The sequence below is a fragment of the Odocoileus virginianus genome, chromosome 6 (assembly GCF_023699985.2).
Source record: "Odocoileus virginianus isolate 20LAN1187 ecotype Illinois chromosome 6, Ovbor_1.2, whole genome shotgun sequence".
Taxonomy (NCBI): domain Eukaryota; kingdom Metazoa; phylum Chordata; class Mammalia; order Artiodactyla; family Cervidae; genus Odocoileus; species Odocoileus virginianus.
Genome location: NC_069679.1, coordinates 16,034,137 through 16,054,221, shown reverse-complemented (window position 1 = coordinate 16,054,221; position 20,085 = coordinate 16,034,137). Strand labels below are relative to the sequence as shown.

At 38.4% G+C, this 20,085-nt stretch overlaps 2 protein-coding genes across 4 annotated transcripts in view; one reads left to right on the top strand and one right to left on the bottom strand.

Annotated features, from left to right (window-relative positions):
• Nucleotides 1-1,020, top strand: part of RPGRIP1 (RPGR interacting protein 1) — a 57,452-nt gene extending 56,432 nt beyond the window's left edge. For all 3 annotated transcript variants that reach the window (XM_020893331.2, XM_070468892.1, XM_070468891.1), the window contains one exon: nucleotides 827-1,020. In XM_020893331.2, the coding sequence (XP_020748990.2) occupies nucleotides 827-939 (113 nt within the window). In that variant the 3' untranslated portion in view covers nucleotides 940-1,020. The remainder of the gene's footprint in view (nucleotides 1-826) is intronic.
• Nucleotides 1,021-1,203: 183 nt separating this feature from the next.
• Nucleotides 1,204-20,085, bottom strand: part of SUPT16H (SPT16 homolog, facilitates chromatin remodeling subunit) — a 35,996-nt gene continuing 17,114 nt past the window's right edge. Inside the window, exons 8-26 of the mRNA XM_020893329.2 lie at nucleotides 18,998-19,088; nucleotides 18,195-18,268; nucleotides 17,946-18,058; nucleotides 15,571-15,636; nucleotides 15,363-15,458; nucleotides 15,163-15,278; nucleotides 14,919-15,072; nucleotides 14,281-14,408; nucleotides 13,624-13,759; nucleotides 13,392-13,518; nucleotides 13,009-13,127; nucleotides 12,375-12,500; nucleotides 11,729-11,841; nucleotides 11,367-11,442; nucleotides 10,778-10,947; nucleotides 3,862-3,991; nucleotides 3,358-3,487; nucleotides 3,151-3,228; nucleotides 1,204-2,520 (exon numbers count right to left, since the gene is read on the bottom strand). Of these exons, the coding sequence (XP_020748988.1) occupies nucleotides 2,375-2,520; nucleotides 3,151-3,228; nucleotides 3,358-3,487; nucleotides 3,862-3,991; nucleotides 10,778-10,947; nucleotides 11,367-11,442; nucleotides 11,729-11,841; nucleotides 12,375-12,500; nucleotides 13,009-13,127; nucleotides 13,392-13,518; nucleotides 13,624-13,759; nucleotides 14,281-14,408; nucleotides 14,919-15,072; nucleotides 15,163-15,278; nucleotides 15,363-15,458; nucleotides 15,571-15,636; nucleotides 17,946-18,058; nucleotides 18,195-18,268; nucleotides 18,998-19,088 (2,189 nt within the window). The 3' untranslated portion in view covers nucleotides 1,204-2,374. The remainder of the gene's footprint in view (nucleotides 2,521-3,150; nucleotides 3,229-3,357; nucleotides 3,488-3,861; nucleotides 3,992-10,777; nucleotides 10,948-11,366; nucleotides 11,443-11,728; nucleotides 11,842-12,374; nucleotides 12,501-13,008; nucleotides 13,128-13,391; nucleotides 13,519-13,623; nucleotides 13,760-14,280; nucleotides 14,409-14,918; nucleotides 15,073-15,162; nucleotides 15,279-15,362; nucleotides 15,459-15,570; nucleotides 15,637-17,945; nucleotides 18,059-18,194; nucleotides 18,269-18,997; nucleotides 19,089-20,085) is intronic.

Genomic DNA, 20,085 nt, shown 5'->3' with positions numbered 1-20,085 from the left:
ATGAATCTCCTCCAGTATTTGAGACAGGGAGCTTTTGAAAAGACCCATTGTTTTAATTTCAAGCAAGTTTAAACAGCCTTTCTGACCTTCCTTATCCAATCTGTTCTGAAACTGTCTACTATGCAGTTCCCCTAACCCATCCACAATGGTCATCTTTGATTCTAATGTCTTCAGTCCCAACATTAAGTGTTCTGAATCTGTCCCTACCTCCACTGTTGAAACTTCAGAACCCTTTTCTCTCCTGAATTATTTCAATAACCTCATTAACTACCTTCCCTGATTTACTCATGCCCCCTTAGAATATATTCCCCAGAGTGGAGTCACTTTTTGGAACCCAAATAAAAAACTGTCATTTCTAATACCTTCAATTAAAACCACATTTCTTACAAGACAAATGGCCTGTTATGATCTAGATCCTGCTTATCAATAGTTTAATTTCTGCCATCTCTTATAGTTTTTCAAACTTGTTTTCAAATCTTGGCACATGCTGTACATGCTTAGAGTATCTTTTACTTTTTGAAGACAAAGCGATTGTCTCCAGAAGGCCTTTTCTGATTCTTCCATTCTGGATGAGGTGTCATGTTTGTGTTCCCAAAGTACACTGAGTTTTCATCCCAGCACCAGCTATACTATATTGTAATGATTGTTTTCCATCGTCTCCCATCAGGTTGAATCCCACTAAAATAGGAGGTAGTAGCCTTGTGTAGTATCCCCCCAGCACCTAATGTGGAAAATATTTTAATATTTAATATAAAATATTAAGTATTTAAGTGTTTTTCAGTTGAATGATACAGATGTCTGGTGTTTCTTTTTCCTTTCTCCACAGTTGTTAGCCCTGAAGATCAGGCCACCCCCATAGGAAAGCTCAAGGTGTCCCTTCAAGCTGCTGCTGCCCTCCATGCTATTTACAAGGAGATGACTGAAGATTTGTTTTCATGATGGAACAAGTGCTAGTCCATTCTAAACCCTGAGGGAACCATAGTAAAAAGTCTCTTATAAAGTAACTTGCTCTACCATGAATTTGGTTTACTGTGATGTCTCAACTTAATCATGAAAGTTCAGCATGATAAAAGTTTGTAATGCTAGCTGGATAAAGAGAATTAATCTCTATGTCTTAGCACTTTTCTAGGACAGAAGCAGGCTTGCTTTTAGGAACTGCAAAAGAACTGTCACAGGTGAATTCATAAAACAGCAACAACAACAAAAAAAAAACCACAGTTTATTTATCTTTTAGTTTTTCCAAAATTGAAAATATCAAGTCCTACTGCTAAGGAGAAAATAAACAAACAAATGAACAAAATCCGAGACCCCTCCCCCCTCTTCTCTTAAAGTCACAGAACACAGAAGGAACTGCAGTGGGACAGGTGGGTGCAGAGAACCAGGAGGGAGAGGATGGCAAGATAAACTCCCCCAATACTTAAAAAGCTGTTCAACAGAAACTGTGATAAATACAGGACAATGCAAGACAAGTAAAAACAAGGAGCAGCAGTGATGAGAGGCTGTGTTGTAGATGTGGCCTCCCTTCCTCTTCTCTTTTCTCATCAGGGTATTCTAGGCCCAAGGCATGACTTGCCCCTTCCAGATCTAAATGTTGACTCCTTTGAGCCTCCTTCTAGATTTCACTAGAAGCAGTATATGAGGCACAGCCATTCTTTCCTCATACATCAGAAAAGAAACAATGGTAATCTTGCTCCCACCACTGTACCATGTGTGAATCTGTAAGGAGATGACACCGAGCCAGGGAGTGTCACTGCTTCCATGTCTTCCAAGGCAGCAGAAGTACCTCAGAATCTACCCGAGGCAAGAAAGCAGGCGAACTCAGACGGAGATACCAGCCTGGTCAGCCTATCTAAGCTGTATCACTCACACCATCAGCAAATGCCAAGAACCTTTTCTTGAGTACTGCACAGATGTACCTTAAAGAGATGTGAGGAAGGTCATGGCAGGAGGGTAGGATGGAGGACTGAATCTGCTGGTCAAGAGCCATGGTACAGGCAGGCAAAGATCACCGTGTACCAACGTCTTGGAAATATAGCTTTGAGACATCAAAGAATAAGATGTCAGAAGCCAACAATGTCCTGGCAGAAGGTGACAGGAAGAGAGAGGAATGAAACGGTATTTATTAACAGCGGAAGCCTCTGCCCTTCTTCAAGAACACCTCCTCCCTTGCCATCTGGATGGGGCCATTGGCACGTGTCCTGGTGGGCCTGGAATTCCCCGAGTAGCTTGGTCCACACAAATGGCCCCCTAAACCCATACACAAATGGCAAAACTTCAAAAGAAAAAAAAAAAGGAAAAATACAGTTTCTATGTCATGTAAAATTTTCAGGGATTGGCTGTAGGAAGAATGGAGCTGAGGGCCAAAGTTCTGAAGTTACTTCCTCTTTTTCTTGGGAGGCGCAGAGCTGTGTCTGGAACCTCGGTTAGAGCCTCGGCCTGAACTGTGCACAGATGCCTTCCTCTTCCGGCTCATACTTCGACTCTGTTCTTCTTCTTCCTCATAGCGGCTTTCACGGTCAGCTGAACAGAACGAGGCACTAGTTAGCTAGGTGTTAGCTTTAGGTATCTAACGCTGTTGTACACAGCATGAAGAGAACATACTTTGGAGTCAGACTTAACTTTAAATCTTTCCTCAGTTGCTTATTAGTTGTATGATCTTGGGCAAGTACTTAACCTTTCTGAGACTTTATTTACTTATAAAATGGAAAACTGTTTTAGGCTTAAAGGTAATCTATGCAAAGGACCTATCACTATGCTTGGGCTATACAGTACAGTACTATTTAACTTATATTTGGTATTTGGTTTCAGAGTAGTTAAAACTAGTACTACAAAAACATTCTTAACCTGGAAGAGGGCCATAAAGCTAGACTACTATCTGACTTAGATTTGGAAACTGAACAGCCTAATTTTGGAGTCGGATAAGACTATCCCGCCTAAGGACCCACTGTGGGGGCTGAGTAGATGAAAAGAGCCTCCAAGTCGGCAGAATCGTTCCCCCTGAAGAGTACGGATTCACACCAGACCTCATTTGCTTTTCTGGTCGATGAAGCTGTAGCTGTGACTCCACATCAGTTTTACACTTATGTTACTTTTATCAGGCAAATAATCTCTCAAAATACTGAAATTTGTGCCTCAAAAAATAAAATTTACCTTTTCGGGCTTCTTCCTCCAGTTCGTCCCAATCCTTTCCACTCTCTTCTTCACTGCCCAATGATTCCTTGGAATAATCTGGAATAATATTAAGCATGATTTACTAGACTGGAAATGGAATGGAATGATAAAATTATTCCCTTCAAAACCCTGTATAAATTGCCTAAGGTTAGGAAGTCATGAACACTTGTCCCTATAAAGACTCACCTGATTCTTCAGCTTCTGATGAATAATCTTCATCACTGTCCTCCTCCTCCTCTTCATAGTCTTCCTCTGAAGGATTAAAAGTCTCATCTTCGATTTCAGACTCGGAATCCCCTTCCTCAGCATCACTCCCCTGGTGAGTTGAAGCATAATACTAAATACTGGGTGTTTTTTTAAAAATTTACTTCATTAATAACCTAATGAATTAATTCAATCCACTGAGTGCACCAGCATTATTTCTATTTTATATGAAAAATGAAATAAAAAATACCTAAACCTCTGAGTAACACAGGAGATAAAAAAAGACTTAATTAAAATTACTAGTAAGATGTAATAATTAGACAACTTTTGCAAGACGATTTGAAGTATTTTCTCTGAAAACTAAGAAATTCATTCAAACAATAGTTTTTGTAATCTCAAAGAAACCTTGTGAGTGGCTACCAATGCCCAATTAATTTATCATTTGCCTGTAAAACTAACTTGAAAAGAAACCCCACACTCACGCACCTCACCCTCAGGTTCCAGGAAAGACCAGCCACCTTGTTCAAAGAAGCCCTCAGGATCATCAACAATGGTCTTCATAATTTTAGTCCAGTTGAGGGACTGTACTCCTTCTGTGTACTTTAGGTCACAGGAACTAAGAAAAATAACATTATGAAGTAAAAAAATCAATCCTCCATACTTGGCTTTGGCTTTTTTTTTTTTTTTTTGGTTTTGGCCATGCCAAAAGAGCAAAAGAGGAGTCTTAACCACTGGACCGCCAGGGAAACCCCACCTGTATACTTTGTGAGAACATCCAGTGTCACGCTGGTCATTAGCATCTTGGAAGAGCAGATACCCTTTTCATATGTGAGAGCAGGTACTCTTTGCACTGTCCCACCAGAACATACCCCAAAACAGCTGATATCTGGTCTCCCAGAGCACTAGCCCTCACAACAGAACCCCATTTTTTAAAAAAAACTACTTAACGTGCCTTATGTTAAGCAATGTTCAAATGACATTTATCCACTTTTGTTGAGGTGAACAATCAATATGTGTGGGGAAAAAAAGAAATCCAGAACACAGTAATGTCAGGGCCATAGAAAGAAACCGTTAGCATAAAACCTGAGTGTGTGCTTAGTCACTCAGTTGTGTTCGACTCTTTGCAACCCCATGGACTGCAGCCCTCCAGGTTCCTCTGTCTTAGCGGGTTCTCCAGGCAGGAATACTGGAGTGGGTTGCCATGCCCTCCTCTAGGGGATTTTCCAACCCAGGGGTCAAACCCAGGTCTCCTACGTAGCAGGCAAATTCTTTACCATCTGCGCCACCAGGGAAGCCATAAAACCTGAGGTTCCAGCATAAATCCATTATGGGCACAATCATATACACTGAAGCTTTTGCTTCTAGCTATGATGGAGGTGACAAGGATTAGATTTACCTTTTCACCCAAACAACCAGAAAACTGAACAAAGTATGGAACAACAGTTTTCAAACACTGGATAATAAGCAGCACTAGACTAAAATACCTATGGAACTTCACAATGGAATGAACAGCAACAGGAATGGTTAAATATGTAAGTAAGACTTTCTCCTCATTTTGTAAATTAAGGAATAGCTGTTTTGAAGCTAAAATAATGACAATTGTGGAAATCATAGCATATTAAAAGCAAAGTGTATGGTAATAATAACAGAAAGAATAGAAGAAAAGAAATGAAAGCATAAGAACCTTCTAACAACAACAACAAAAAAGAACCTTCTAACAGACATAGTATATTATCTGAACGCAGACTCTGACAAGTTAGAGGTGTAGCTAATCAGCAAATTAGGAAGATGATCGTAAAGATTCATAAAATTAAAAGCAGGCATAAAAAGGAGAAAAGCTTATCTTTGACAAAGGAGGCAGAAATAAACAATGGAGAAAAGACAATCTCTAACAAGTGGTGCTGGCAAAACTGGTCAACCACTTGTAAAAGAATGAAACTAGAACACTTTCTAACACCATACACAAAAATAAACTCAAAATGGATTAAAGATCTAAATGTAAGACCAGAAACTATAAAACTCCTAGAGGAAAATATAGGCAGAACACTCTCTGACATAAATCACAGTAAGATCCTCTATGACCCACCTCCCAGAATATTGGAAATAAAAGCAAAAATAAACAAATAGGACCTAATTAAACCTAAAAGCTTTTGCACATGAAGGAAACTATAAGCAAGGTGAAAAGACAGCCTTCAGAATGGGAGAAAATGATAGCAAATGAAACAACCAACAAAGAATTAATCTCCAAAATATACAAGCAGCTCAATACCAGAAAAATAAACCACCCAATCAAAAAATGGACCAAAGAACTAAACAGACATTTCTCCAAAGAAGACATACAGATGGCTAACAAACATATGAGAAGATGCCCAACATCACTCATTATCAGAGAAATACAAATCAAAACCACTATGAGGTACCATCTCATGCTGGTTGGAATAGCTGTCATTAAAAAGTCTACAAAAAAAAAAAGTCTACAAACGATAAAGGCTGGAGAGGGTATGGAGAAAAGGGAACCCTCTTACACTGTTGGTGGGAATGCAAACTAGTACAGCCGCTATGGAGAACAGTGTGGAGATTCCTTCAAAAACTGGAAATAGAACTGCCATATGACCCAGCAATCCCACTGCTGGGCATACACACCGAGGAAACCAGATCTGAAAGAGACACGTGCACCCCAAAGTTCATCGCAGCACTGTTTACAATAGCCAGGACATGAAAGCAACCTAGATGTTCACTGGCAGACAAATGGATAAGAAAGCTGTGGTACATATTCACAATGGAATATTACTCAGCTATTAAAAAGAACGCATCTGAGTCAGTTCTAATGAGGTGAATGAAACTGGAGCCTATTATACAGAGTGAAGTAAGTCAGAAAGAAAAACACCAATACAGTATATTAACACATATATATGGAATTTAGAAAGTAATGACAACCTTATATGCAAGACAGCAAAAGAGACACAGATTAAAAGGTAGACATTCTCAGAATGGATTAAAAACAAACCAAGGCATGAAAGCAACCTCACTGTCCACCAGCAGAGGAACAGATAAAGAAAATGTGGTACATATATACAATGGAATACTATTCAGCCATTAAAAAGAATGAAATAATGCTACTTGCAGCAACATGGATGCAACCAGAGACTGTCATACTGAGTGAAACAAGTTAGAGAAAGAAATAACATATGACATCCCTTTAAATGTGGAATCTAAAAAGACATGATACAGATAACGTACAAAACAGACTCACAGACTTAAGAGAACAAACTTATTATGGCTGTCGGGGGGAAGAGATAGTTAGGGAGTTTGGGATAGACATGTATACATTGCTGTATTTGAAATGGATAACCAACAAGGACCTACTATATGGTGCATGGAATTATGCCCAATGTTCTATGGCAGCCTACCTGGGAGGGGAGTTTGAGGTAGAATGGATACATGTATATCTATGGCTGAATCCCTCTGCTGTTCACCTGAGCTACTACAGCACTGTAAACTGGCTATGCCCTAATACAAAATAAAAAATTAATAAAGCTAGAAGTCTATAGTAATATCACATTATGCAGATTTCAAAACAAGGACTATTACCAGAAATAAGAAAGGACATTTCATAATGATGGAGAATAAAATTCAAAAAATTGATAAACCTCTAGACAGACTGACCAACAAAAAGAGGAAACTATCAATATCAGGAATGAAAGGGGTAAAAGTATTGCACAAATACCAAAGTCGACAGCTTTGCAAAATAAACCAGTTTGTTGAAAGATACAAGTTGAATTTATGTAGAATAGTCAAAATAATAATAGCCAACTTTGAAAAGGAACAAAATGGGAGGACTTACACTACCTGATTTCAAGATTCATTATAAAGCTACAATATTCACTACAGGATCAGTAAGCACACACATAAACCAATGGAACAGAAAACACTATCCAGAAATAGAGCCTTTCCTACACATTCTTTTTTTAAACAAACATGCCAAGTAATTCAATGGTAAGGGATAATCTTTTCAACAAATGATAACTAGAATAACTGGCTTCATATACACAAAGTACAAACCTTCATCCTTACACCACAGTAAAAAAAAAATTAACTCAAAATGAATCAGATACAAGACTTAAACCAATGGAACTCTAGAAAATAGAAACTACTGTAAAAAAATATATGCAAAATGTATTTGATGAGGGACTTTATTTAGCCTAAAAAATTCTTAAAATTCAGTAGTAAAGCAATCTGATGCTTAACATGGGCAAAAAACATGAATATACTTCATCAAAGTATAGAATGACACACATATATGAAAAAATGCTCAAAAGCATCACTAATCTTGGAAATGCAAACTGAAACCACAATGAGAAAGCCACCCACCACAATGGCCAATAATGCAAAGACTGATAACACCAGTGTTGGTGAGGATGTGGAGCAACTACAATTCTCACATACTGCAGGTTTTCTAGCCACACTGGCAAAGGATTTGATAGTATCTTATAAAGCTAAACATACACTTAACCATAAACCATATGACACAGCAATCCCACTCTTAGGTCATTTATCCAAGAGATGTATGTACATACAAAGACCTGTACATAGTGTTTTATAACAGCTATTCCTAAGAGTCCCCAAAGGGAAACAATCCTAATGTCTATTAACTAGTAGAGGTAAATAAAGCAGACAGTAAAGTTAATGTCTATTAACTGGTAGATGGGTAAAAAGAGGTCTGCTTTATTTGGGGGTACTCCTCTGTAATAAAAAGGAGTATGCTAATGATGTGTACAACTTCTTGAGTAAATTTCAAAAGCATTATGCCAAGTGAAAGATAAAAAAGAATCAAAACACTACATACTTGTATAATTCCATTTATGTGAAATTCTAGATGAAGTGAACTGTACAGTGACAGAAACCAGCGACAAGGTTGAAGGGAGTGGATTGACTCTAAAAGGGTAGGAGGACTTTGGGGAGTAAAGGAAACGTTCCATATCCCCATTATGATGGTAGATACGAGACTATATACATTTGTTAGAATTCATCCAATCATATACTTAAATCGATGAATTTTATTACATGTAAATTGTACCTCAATAAAGAGGATTTTAAAAAATCATACAGGGGCTTCCCTGGTGGCTCAGTGGTAAAGAATCTGCCTGCCAGTGCAGGAGACACAGGTTCAATCCCTCATCCAGGAAGATCCCACTTGCTGTGGAGCAAGTAAGCCCATGCACTACAGCTACTGGGCCTGTACTCTAGAGCGTGGGACCACAACTACTGAGCTCATGTGCTGCAACTACTGAAGCATGGGCGGGCTCCGGAATAAGAGAGGCAACCACAATGAGAAGGCTGCACACCTCAACTAGAGTAGTCTCCACACTCAAACTAGAGAAAAACCTGTGCAGTAACGAAGACCTAGCACAGCCAAAAATAGTCACACAAATCTATAAATATATTTGGTACCATATTACTTACCTGCAAATGTTTTCCAGGAAAATAATTATGGAAACTATCAAGTTGGATCTTTCTCACAGGCTATTTTTAAGCTCTCTCAATCATTTCTTAAGAGAAGTTTTGTATTTGCAGTACCTCCCCCTAGAGATAATTGGAAGGAGGAAGCAGGGCAGAGCAGACTATACTCATGGCCACACATGCCTCACCCTTTTCCTACCAAGTGACATCTCCCTTTTTATTGGGGTTCTGACATGTCTATGAGAAATTCTTTTTAGCTGAAGTTAAGTATGTGAAAGTTAAAAGCTAAAATATATATATATTTATCCCATATTTTAGTAAAAATAGAGAACCAGTAGGAAATTTTATACATCCATCAAGTAGTCAAAAAAGATCTCGGACTCTGATTTTCAGTGGCTCTAGTGGTAGAGAACCCACCTGCCAATGCAGGAGACCTAAGAGATACAGGTTCGATTCCCGCGTTGGGATGATCCTGGGGAGGAGGGCATGGCAACCCACTCCAGTATTCTTGCCTGGATAATCCCATAAACAGAGGGCCCTGGCGGGCTATAGTCCATAGGGTTGCAGAGTCAGACATGACTACAGTGACTTAGCGTGAACGCACAGCCAGTGAAGATAAAGCAGGGGCTAAAGCCACCCTTTGATAGCCAATGACTTAAGCAGAGAGTGGTTGTTCAATTAATATTAGTTCATTTGAAACTTAGTTGCTCAACAAGAGTTAAGCATATGCAAGGTCACATGCAGCCTCTTCTGTATCATATGAACTTTCTGAGTACTCTCCATTTAAAGAAGGCAGTCTTAGGCAGAGACTTAGTCCAGAGCAGAGTTAGGAGGAAAGCCCAGAGATCTTGCCCTTAATTCAGTGATTCTAACCCAGTGCAGAAAGTGAAGAAGAAATAAAGAGCCTCTTGATGAAAGTGAAAGAGGAGAGTGAAAAAGTTGGCTTAAAACTCAACATTCAGAAAACTAAGATCATGGCATCTGGTCCCATCACTTCATGGCAAATAGATGGGGAAACAATGGAAACAGTGACAGACTGTTTTCTTGGGCGCCAAAATCACCGCAGATGGTGACTGCAGCCATGAAATTAGAAGATGCTTGCTCCCTGGAAGAAAAGCTATGACCAACCTAGACAGCATATTAAAAAGCAGAGACATTACTTTGTCAACAAAGGTCTGTATAGTCAAAGCTATAGTTTTTCCAGTAGTCATATATGGATGTGACAGTTGGACTATAAGGAAAGCTGAGTGCCGAAGAATTGATGCTTCTAAACTGTGGTGCTGGAGAAGACACTTGAGAGTTCCCTGGACTGCAAGTGGATCCAACCAGTCCATCCTAAAGGAAATCAGTCTCAGGACTGATTATTCATTGGAAGGACTGATGCAGATGCTGAAACTCCAATACTTTGGCCACCTGATGCGAAGAACTGACTCATTAGAAAAGACTCTGATGCTGGGAAAGATTGAAGGCAGGAGAAGGGGACAACACAGGATGAAATGGTTGGATGGCATCACTGATTTGATGGACATGAGTTTGTGCAAGCTCTGGGAATTGGTGATTGACAGGGAAGCCTGGCGTGCTGCAGTCCATGGGGTCACAGAGTTGGACATGACTGAGTGACTGAATTGAACTGACTGACCCCAGTGCATTCGCTCTCCTCCCCCTGCCTCTGCTCCAAAGCTTGATATGTGTTGAATACATGGGTTGCAAGGAGTTGGACATGACTGAAGTGACTTCACTCACATGCATGTCTGAACTACTGCTGGGTATTCAGGAAAAAGTGGCTCTATGTCTAACAGATCCCAAGTTTTCAAGTCCTGGTTGGTAACAACCCAAAGACAGTTTCATTAAGTATACCAACAGATTTTACATATAACATACCACACTCATATTCTATAAAACTGTGTTTGTGGGACAGGAGATTGCTGGCAGGCCTACTTACTTTAACCATTCCTTGATGGGGTCAAGAGAGGCAACAGGAATCGCATTGATCATTGTCACTTTCTTGCTGTAATCCTTGTAGACGATCACCATGTCAAAGTTCTTCAGATGAAATTGGACTCGCTCAAAGTGAATCAGCTCCACTTCATCCAACGTCACCACAAAAGGTGGCTGTCCGGGAAGAAAGGAACTCTTTGCATAAATATACTTCCCACAAAACACTAGCATTTTCAAATGCTTTCAGGATCTAAAAACAACCACACAAAGGATAACTAAACTGTTTTTTGTTTGTTCTTTGGGGGCAAAGACTAAAAGCAATAAAACATACCAAGAAGCCCGGGTTAAAGGATCTATAAGATTGAAATCCTCCCTCAGGGAGAATTCATTTAAGGAAACTATGCAAAGAAACTACCTCTAAAAACTAAAGAGACTTTTAAAGAATCATTTGTTCAATTTTTATATCTAACGTAAGTAAATATAAAAAATTTAAATACTAAGATATAATAAGGACCTAGTTTTCAAAACATTTACCCTCTTGCTTTCTTTTCTCTAAACAATTTTCTCCCTAAAAAGAGGTCAGAAATACTCACCCATTCTGTAGCATTTACCAGTGCACTACTAGTAGGCTGAAGGAGGCAGGTACTCCTATAGGGAGCACCATTAAATCTGAAAGACAATAAGAGACTCACATAAGATGGGATTCACTGCAAGAGAAACTGCTGCTGTCCCAACAGGCTTCTTTCCTTTCCCATTCCAAACAAAACTCCAGCACACTTGCTGGAGACTCACTTCCAGAGGGAGCCTCTCAGTCTTAGCTATTCAACCAGCCCTTGAGCATTTCCAAGAGATAATGGATGTCCATAGGAAAAAGAACATGATATGATATGCTAAGTTCTTACTAAAGGAAGAATAACTAATTCTTCTGAAGATCAAAAAGAAGATGACACATTACCCCAAGTCCCTAAAAGGCACTTCAAATTCCAGTTCCTCCTTGGTTAGAGCCTCTACTTTTTCAATGAAATTTTTAAAGGCTGTTTTCAGTTTGTGCCTCATTTCTCTTTCCATCTGTAGAAGAAATACGAATTAACTTTAGTTATCACTTTACTTATTAATAGTAATCCCTTCAAAAACCATGAAGTGCTTTTGTAGTCCCTAATTCTGTTAACTATGATACTAACATGGATACTTTATTACAGGCTGCTAAAATTAATTGTAGAGTTATGCCTACAAATTAAGTCTAATTCAAAGCCAACATACTCTAACATCCCAGCAGATACTTGAGAAGTTCTGCATAGTTTCTGGAGTGGCTTATAAAATGAAACAATTACTGAGCTCAGATCTGTGCTGAATCCTAGCTCATGCTCAGTTGCTTCAGTCGTGTCCAACTCTTTGCTTCTAAGCTCCCCTGTCAGTGGGATTCTCCAGGCAAGAATACTGGAGTGGGTTGCCATGCCCTTCTCCAGGGGATCTTCCTGACCCAGGAATCGAACTCACATCTCCTGTGTCTCCTGCATTGCAGGAGGATTCCTTTACTGCTGAGACACCAGGGAAGCCTGAATCCTACCTCCCTACCCTACAAATAAAATACCAAATTTCACCTGCTCAGCATAGAGGTCATCTCGGTCATGCATATGCTGATGTTTCCCCAAGTCTGTGGTGATCTCCCCGACTTCTGTGTAGAACTGCACATCTGTGTGCCGTTTCTTCCCAAACATGATGGCATTCTAAAGACAGAAAGTAGAAAGAACAAGAAATTTTAAGACTTATTTCACAAAGAAGTCTACACAGGAAAAATAACAACAAAACATGAAAATATTAAAATATCTATGCTAGAAATCATAGCATTTATGTAAGAATAGTTAAACCACTCCAGGTGTCATCATGACGACATTTGGAAATATAAGAGTATAAATTTTTTAAAGTACTCCTACTTATTAGAATGGACTCTGGAGATTTATGTTGATAACTGTCTAAAGCAAAAACTTTCTATTTCAGAAACAGGAATGTGGAAAAGACCTATATATTCTGGAGATCATTATGTATCACACCAAGGAACAAACATGATCAGCATCTTTGACATGTCAGGCACTGGGGGCCTTATAAGCATTATTTTATTCAATGCCCTTAATGATCTTATATGACAGGTGATATTTTTCATCACTTTTTTAAAAGAAACATTGTGATAGTAAGATCTTGCCCAAGAGCTCACATCTAGCTGACAGACAGATATACCTTGAGGTGAAAGTGCAAGACAATAATCATTTCCCCATCACATGGCTGGAACAAAGCATGCTTGATGTTATTGTACAAAATATCCACTTTGTCTCCTCGGACAGACGTGAAGCGAAAACCTGGGTGGGGAGGGGGTGGGGAAGGAAGCAGCTAAGTATCAAGGTATATCATCAGGTTAACCCAAAAGGTACTGCATCTTTTCTGGCTGATTTGAACAGGGTCAGAAGGAATGCCAACAAGGTACAGAGTTTTCCTTTCTGTCTGGCCACACAGTATGTCAAATTAAGACTCCTCCCAGCACGTTCTACTATGTTATCTGGTCTGTCATTACTACAGATGTGCCACCAAAGACAAAGCCCAGGCACATGAGAGATTATCCATACCATTGACATGGGCCTCCAGTGAGCCTTGCATCCTCTTTTGGGCAATGTTTGGGCGAATGTACAGATCTTTCAGTTTGGGATTACTCCGGTTTAGATTGATCACCAGTGAATCTTGTTTCACAATGCCCTAAGCAGAATGAAAATCAACGTGAATTCTCACATCTCTTTCCAGGTCCCCAAACCCTCAACGTGTCCTTTTGCACAAAGGCACTTTGCTTTTGTTCAGGCTCACCTCCTTCTCTTTCTCTTCCGCTTCCCGAGTCTTATAACGCTTCTGCACTTCTTTTATAATTCGGAAAGCATTCTGAAGGTTCAAGGCTGGAACTGTCTGTTCTCCAGGTGCCTTCATATTTGAAGCTCGGTATGTACTACAGAAAAAGGGGAGCACTTATGTAATTTATCATGCCAGGTAACCCTCACCCATTACTGTGTTTTACAACTAGCTTAATACCTTTTAGGAGAAAAAGGTACCACTGAGTGGTGAAATAATGTCTGGAAAGATGAAAAAATCCTTCCTCTCTCTTAAACAGATGATGTTATAAATAGCTAATTCACTGAGTGGGGGAGTCACACTTAAATTTTAAATCCTGCATAAACTTCCCCAAATGATCCTATTTCACTTCAAGAATAAACAGACTCCAGTGTGGCACACATCTGATATTTTATCAACAAATATGTCAAGTGAGGATAAAATATCTTTATGAAGATTTAAATTAGGTTCCAACCTCAAAACAGTACAAGGTTAGTAAGGTGATCCTCCTAATCAAGTGCGACTGAGGAAGGTGCCGCCATTCACTAGGATGTGGGAGAACACGGCACTCTCTGGGTTTCTGAGGGTACTGCACCGGCCAGCAGGGATAGGAGGGTGGTTGTTTCCCTGGGAACTCACATTTCCTTGACAAAAGTGGCTTCTGGGTTGGGAAAGATGTTGCCCTCATTCCTGCCCAGAGCACTGCCTGGGCAGTAGAAGTTGATTCGCAAGTAAGTATAATCTCCTTCCACAGACATACTTATATTCTGTTCAAAGAAAGGAAAAGCATTAGCAAAAAAACCAAACAGATTTATTTCCTAGATGAAGGTAGCTATAGACATGCTAAAATTAAGTTAGTAGTTACAAACTGACAGCTAAACTTAGCCTGTAATCCTTACTCTAAAATTAATAAACCATGTATTTAGCTTATTTTTTTATATGACCAAATGTGTGTTTCTAAAAGAATCACTGAGTTCCCAAAGTTCTTTTTCTGTGCCATATTTATGACAACAGGTTAAACAGTTCTTCAAGTTCAAAGAGAAACAAGCAAAGTATGATTATAGACTAGATCATTTAATTTTCTTCAAAGTGTAAACGGGAAAGGAAGGAAAATAATAGCAGGAGATTAGGGAGCAGGGTGGGGGAGTCAGTAACATGGGAAAGGTAGAGTCACCAGGAGCATAGAATAGAAGAGACATGCAGTCAGGACAGCCGTGTATGGTAAGCACAATTATTTTAAGGAATTATTCGAATGAAGCCTGATTCAATGTCAGTACCTTGATTGTGGCAATGTGAAAAGGTGTTGCAATGCCAAACACAGGCATTATTACAGTCTCGTATTTTTTATCAATATAGATCTTCATTTCCCGAATGTGTGGTTCCTTAGGCATCAAAGATGGGTTTTTATAGGACACATTAGATTTACGAGCTCTGAAGTGGGAATAAAAAAATGTTCTTGAGAAATTTCTGCAAATCATATATAACCCTAAGATAATCTCACTACTCCATGCAAACTCTTACTTCTGAATCTGCTGTTCCCCTTTTTGTTCAGTTAATCGCCTCTTTGCTTCCTCGTTGAGTTGAGCTGCCAGTTCTTTTTGATGGGCTCTTCGCTTCTCTTCTGCAGTCATCTCATTCTAAAGAAGGGAAAACTGAAGTTATGAGGACCTGTGAACCATGACAAACAGGAAACTGAAGTAGTTTTCAAACTGTAAACTTACTCGTGTTCTTTCTGTAAGTAAAGCTGCTCTGGAACCTCTTCCCAACAGGTCCTCAGCTTCATCTTTCTCCTCTTCCTCTTCTTCCTCATCCTCATTCTATGGGGGAAAAAACCATCATCAGAAATTCAAGTCTTAATTATTTTAGCCATTATTGTTTACTTCTTCATTGTGTCCAACTTTTCACCACTCATTTTTATCTTCTTCCTACCTTTAGAAAAATCCCTACGTTCTTCACTTTCTTCTTCACAGAAGTGAGAACGGTAGCTGGGCCATCCTGGAATACAAAGAGGAAGTGAGACATCTCTAAGAGCATTTAAATGATATACTTTCACTTTCGAACCCAGTAACTAGCTGGGCCATGCTTTGAATCATCTGCCACTAAAAAAGTCTGTGACAACACATAAAACCAGTTATCTTCACAAATGCACATTTCTAGGAACTGCAATTTGGGAGGCAACAATGGGATAATGAGTAAGAATACTGGCTTGATTTGAAACCTGGCTCACTCACTTTTGAGCTCTGTAACATCTGGCAAGGTACATATACTTTCTTGTGTCTCAGTTGCTTTATCTACATATTTGGATAAGAGTATCTACTTCATAGAATTATTATAAGGATTCAATGAATTAATGTATAAATGTGTTCATATAAGAACACTGAAATATTTACTACCATTAAGAATCAACAGGGGCTCTGTGATGATATAGAAGGGTGGGATGGGGAAGCAGATGGGAAGGAGGGGACCGGATGCACCTATGGCTGATTCTTGTTGATGTCTGACAGAAAACAACAAAGTTCTGTAAAGCAATTATCCTTCTATTTAAAAATATAGTGGCAAAAAAAAAAATCAGTTCCCGCTAAGTTAAAGAAACCAGTCACAGAAACAAGAAAAAAGTCAAATAAATAACCTAACTCTACACCTAAAGCAACTAGAGAAGAAATGAAGAACCCCAGGGTTAGTAGAAGGAAAGAAATCTTAAATATTAGGGCAGAAATAAATGCAAAAGAAACTATAGAGACCATAGCAAAAATCAACAAAGCTAAAAGCTGGTTTTTTGAAAAAATAAACAAAATTGACAAACTGTAGCAAGACTCATTAAGAAACAGAGAGAAGAACCAAATTAACAAAATTAAAAATGAAAATGGAGCGATCACAACAGACAACACTGAAATACAAAGGATCATAAGAGACTACTACCAGCAGCTCTATGCCAATAAAATGGACAACTTGGAAGAAATGGACAAATTCTTGGAAAAGTATAACTTTCGAAAACTGAACCAGAAAGAAATAGAAGATCTTAACAGACCCATCACAAGCAAGGAAATCGAAACTGTATGGAGGCTAAATAACATACTTCTGAATAACCAACAAATCATAGAAGAAATAAAAAAAGAAATCAAAATATGGATAGAAGAATGAAAATGAAAATACAACAACCCAAAACCTATGGGACAGTGTAAAAGCAGTGCTAAGGGGAAGGTTCATAGCATTACAGGGTTACCTCAAGAAACAAGAAACCAGTCACAAAAACCACCCAAATGCTCAGAAAAGGCAAATCCTTAGAAGTCACTGCCTAGGCCTGGGAGGGAAATGAGGAGTGACTGCTAATGGGCACAGGGTTTCTTTCTGAGGTGATGAAAATGTTCTAAAACTAGACTATGGTGATAGTTGCATTAACTGTAAATATACTAAAAGTCACAATTGTACACTTTAATTGCATGGTATGTAGATTGTTAAAGCCATTACAAAAGAAAAAAAACCTCAGCTCTGTTATAGAATCAGTTCCTGAAATTATCATAATCAAGGTTCAAGCCACAATGTGATAAGAGTTTCATTTAAACAATCTGTATTTCTGGCTGTACTAGGTCAGGCTTTCAGAGGCATCTCTAATTCCCCTTAGCTAGCATTTAACAAATGATAAAAAGAAAAAACACCACATAACATAGATAAGCAATAAATAGTAAATAAGGATTTACTATGTACCACATGGAACTATACTCAGTATCTTTTAATAACTTAAAATGGAAAATAATATGTGTATATATATATATATATATATATATATATATATATATATAAACTTAATCATTCTGCTATACACCTGAAACTAACATGATATTGTAAAATCAACTATTTGTTGCTGTTCAGTCCCTCAGTCATGTCTGACTCTTTGCGACCCCATGGGCTGCAGCATGCCAGGTTTCCCTGTCCTTTACCATCTCTTGGAGCTTGCTCAAACTCATATTCATTGAGTTGGTGATGCCATCCAATCATCTCATCCTGTCACCTCCTCCTCCTCCTCCTGCCTTCAATCTTTCCCAGCATCAGGGTCTTTTCCATAAGTCGGATCTTTGCATCAGGTGGCCAAAGTATTGGAGCTTTAGCATCAGTCCTTCTAATGAATATTCAGGATTGATTTCCTTTAGAATTGACTGGTTTGAACTACTTGCAATCCAAGGGACTCTCACATCCATACAGGACTACTGGAAAAATCAACTATACTTTCATTTTTTTAAAAAAGGGAGAACCATAGGGTTAAAAATGCACTTCAATATTCAGTTCATGAAAGAAGCAATATATACCTCATCCACAAGCACTGTGTCTCCAATGAACAGGGCATAGGTTTTCTCTTCTGGTTTCTTCCCTTCCTTGTTAGTCAAATCTGAGAATCCCAAATTGATGCTGAAAACCATTCCTAAACCAGCAAAACGGGAATCAGTGAATGACTGTGAAAGTTTGGAGAAGTGTGATTTTATACAGAATAGAGGGAGATGAAACTAAGGGAAAGTATTTTAAAAGGTATTTTTCTAATGTATGCATGTAAAACTCACCTTTCTTTAGTTTGTACTGATTTTTACTATTAATTACTAAAGAACCTTCACGGAATTCAATGCCCATTCCAAACCTAAAAAAGAAATGAAGGAAACTTCAACAATAGGCTTAAAAGGCCTCTAACCTGAGTCAGGTACACTACATCCTATTTTAATTTTCAAGGTAAGGCAGGCACACAAGCTAAGTAACTTGCCACTACTGATGAGTTGTTAAAGGGCACACTACCAAGAATGTATAACAACTAGAATAAGAGATAATTTCTAGTAGAATGTTGATAACTGGATTTACTAAGTCTCCTAGGCCAAAACTTAGTATAGGTCAATGTATTTCCTCTTGTCCATCACAGAAGTCCAGAAATAAACAATATATCCCAACTAGCTTCGTCTAAGGAGCCTGCCTAGAGCTTTTGTTTCTCAAATGTCTTTGGTTCTATAATATGTTAGTAGTATATCTAGGTGTTCAATGATCAAATACACTCGAGAAACACTGGAGTAAATAAAAACTTTAAGAATTTAAATAGCTGGATATCTCAGAGTGCTTATTTTGCAAATATGAATTGATTTGTTCTAAGGGAGGAAATATTGTATATAATGTCTTAACATTTGTAATTTAAGCCTGAAACATCTACAACACTGGTCTGAAAAGATCTCCATGAACTTACATACATTCTTTGATAACACAATGTGTCCGGCACACAGTTAAGTTGAATAGTCCACAAACATTGGTTGAATCATCTAAGAATACTTTGCCTAACTGCCACTCATGAAAATTGACAGTGACTATGTATATCACAGCATCTTACCCTAGGTTTTTGGTAATTTTGTTCAGCAGCTCTGGCTTCTGCTTTTTAACCACATCCATGACAGCATTATATACATCACATATCTTCACACCTAAGGACAAGACAGATGGGACATTAAAGTATCTTTCAGGAAAAAACTACAAATCACATTTTTATTTTTTATTTTTTTGAATTCTATTTATTTATTTTCCTTTATTTTTATTAGTTGGAGACTAATTACTAAATCACATTTTTATTTTTTATTTTTTTAAATCACATTTTTAAAAGCAACATTATTTTCACTCGTTAAGTCATGTAAAGCAGGGTTTCTCAAAACACACAATAAGGAATACAGTTGCAGGGCTGGTAGGGCTTAGAAATGTACATTTTAAAAAACAATCCACCCAGTCATTCTTTAATTACACTGTTGAGAATCACTCCAGGGGGACTGTGGAACCCTAGCTGGTCTCAGTGAAATAATTTAAGAGTTAATAAATGGCATTACATTAAATTTACTATACATTTTGAAGAACAAGACTACTGAACGGGTGAATTACTGTTGGAAGAATGCTGGACTTAATTTTTCAAGGTTTAGGATAAGAATATGTATTTCAAGCCAGAGTAGTTCAAGTACTGTAGCCTCAGAGGAGTTTTTATTCTCACTGAACAACCTAGGACTATGGAATGCCAGTTGGATTTCTCAAGATTGACCTGAGGTATCAGGAGGGAATGGTGTCTGGAAGCTGTGGGAAACTTTAAGTGGGCTTACAAAGTTGTTTAAAGGTGGTGAACATAAAGTCCCATTTAGCCAACTGGGAGTGGGGAGTCTCAAGGCAAAAGAGGTGCCAAATGCTCTGCTTTTAAGTAAGCAGTAGCTTGCTTAGCAGGGTTGTCATTAGTTCTGCTCTCAAACTAAGATTCCTGGTATTCATTCAATATAGGATATTAACATTACATAGTCTGTTGGGAGAGATACTACTACTCAGAACTTTCTAAAGAAAAGTAGTAAGAGCATGGTATTTTATGAAGATCTGAACACAGAGATCTAACCAGTCAGAAAGGGTTCTGTAAACATCAATATAAAACCACAGTAACTATTCCTACATAAA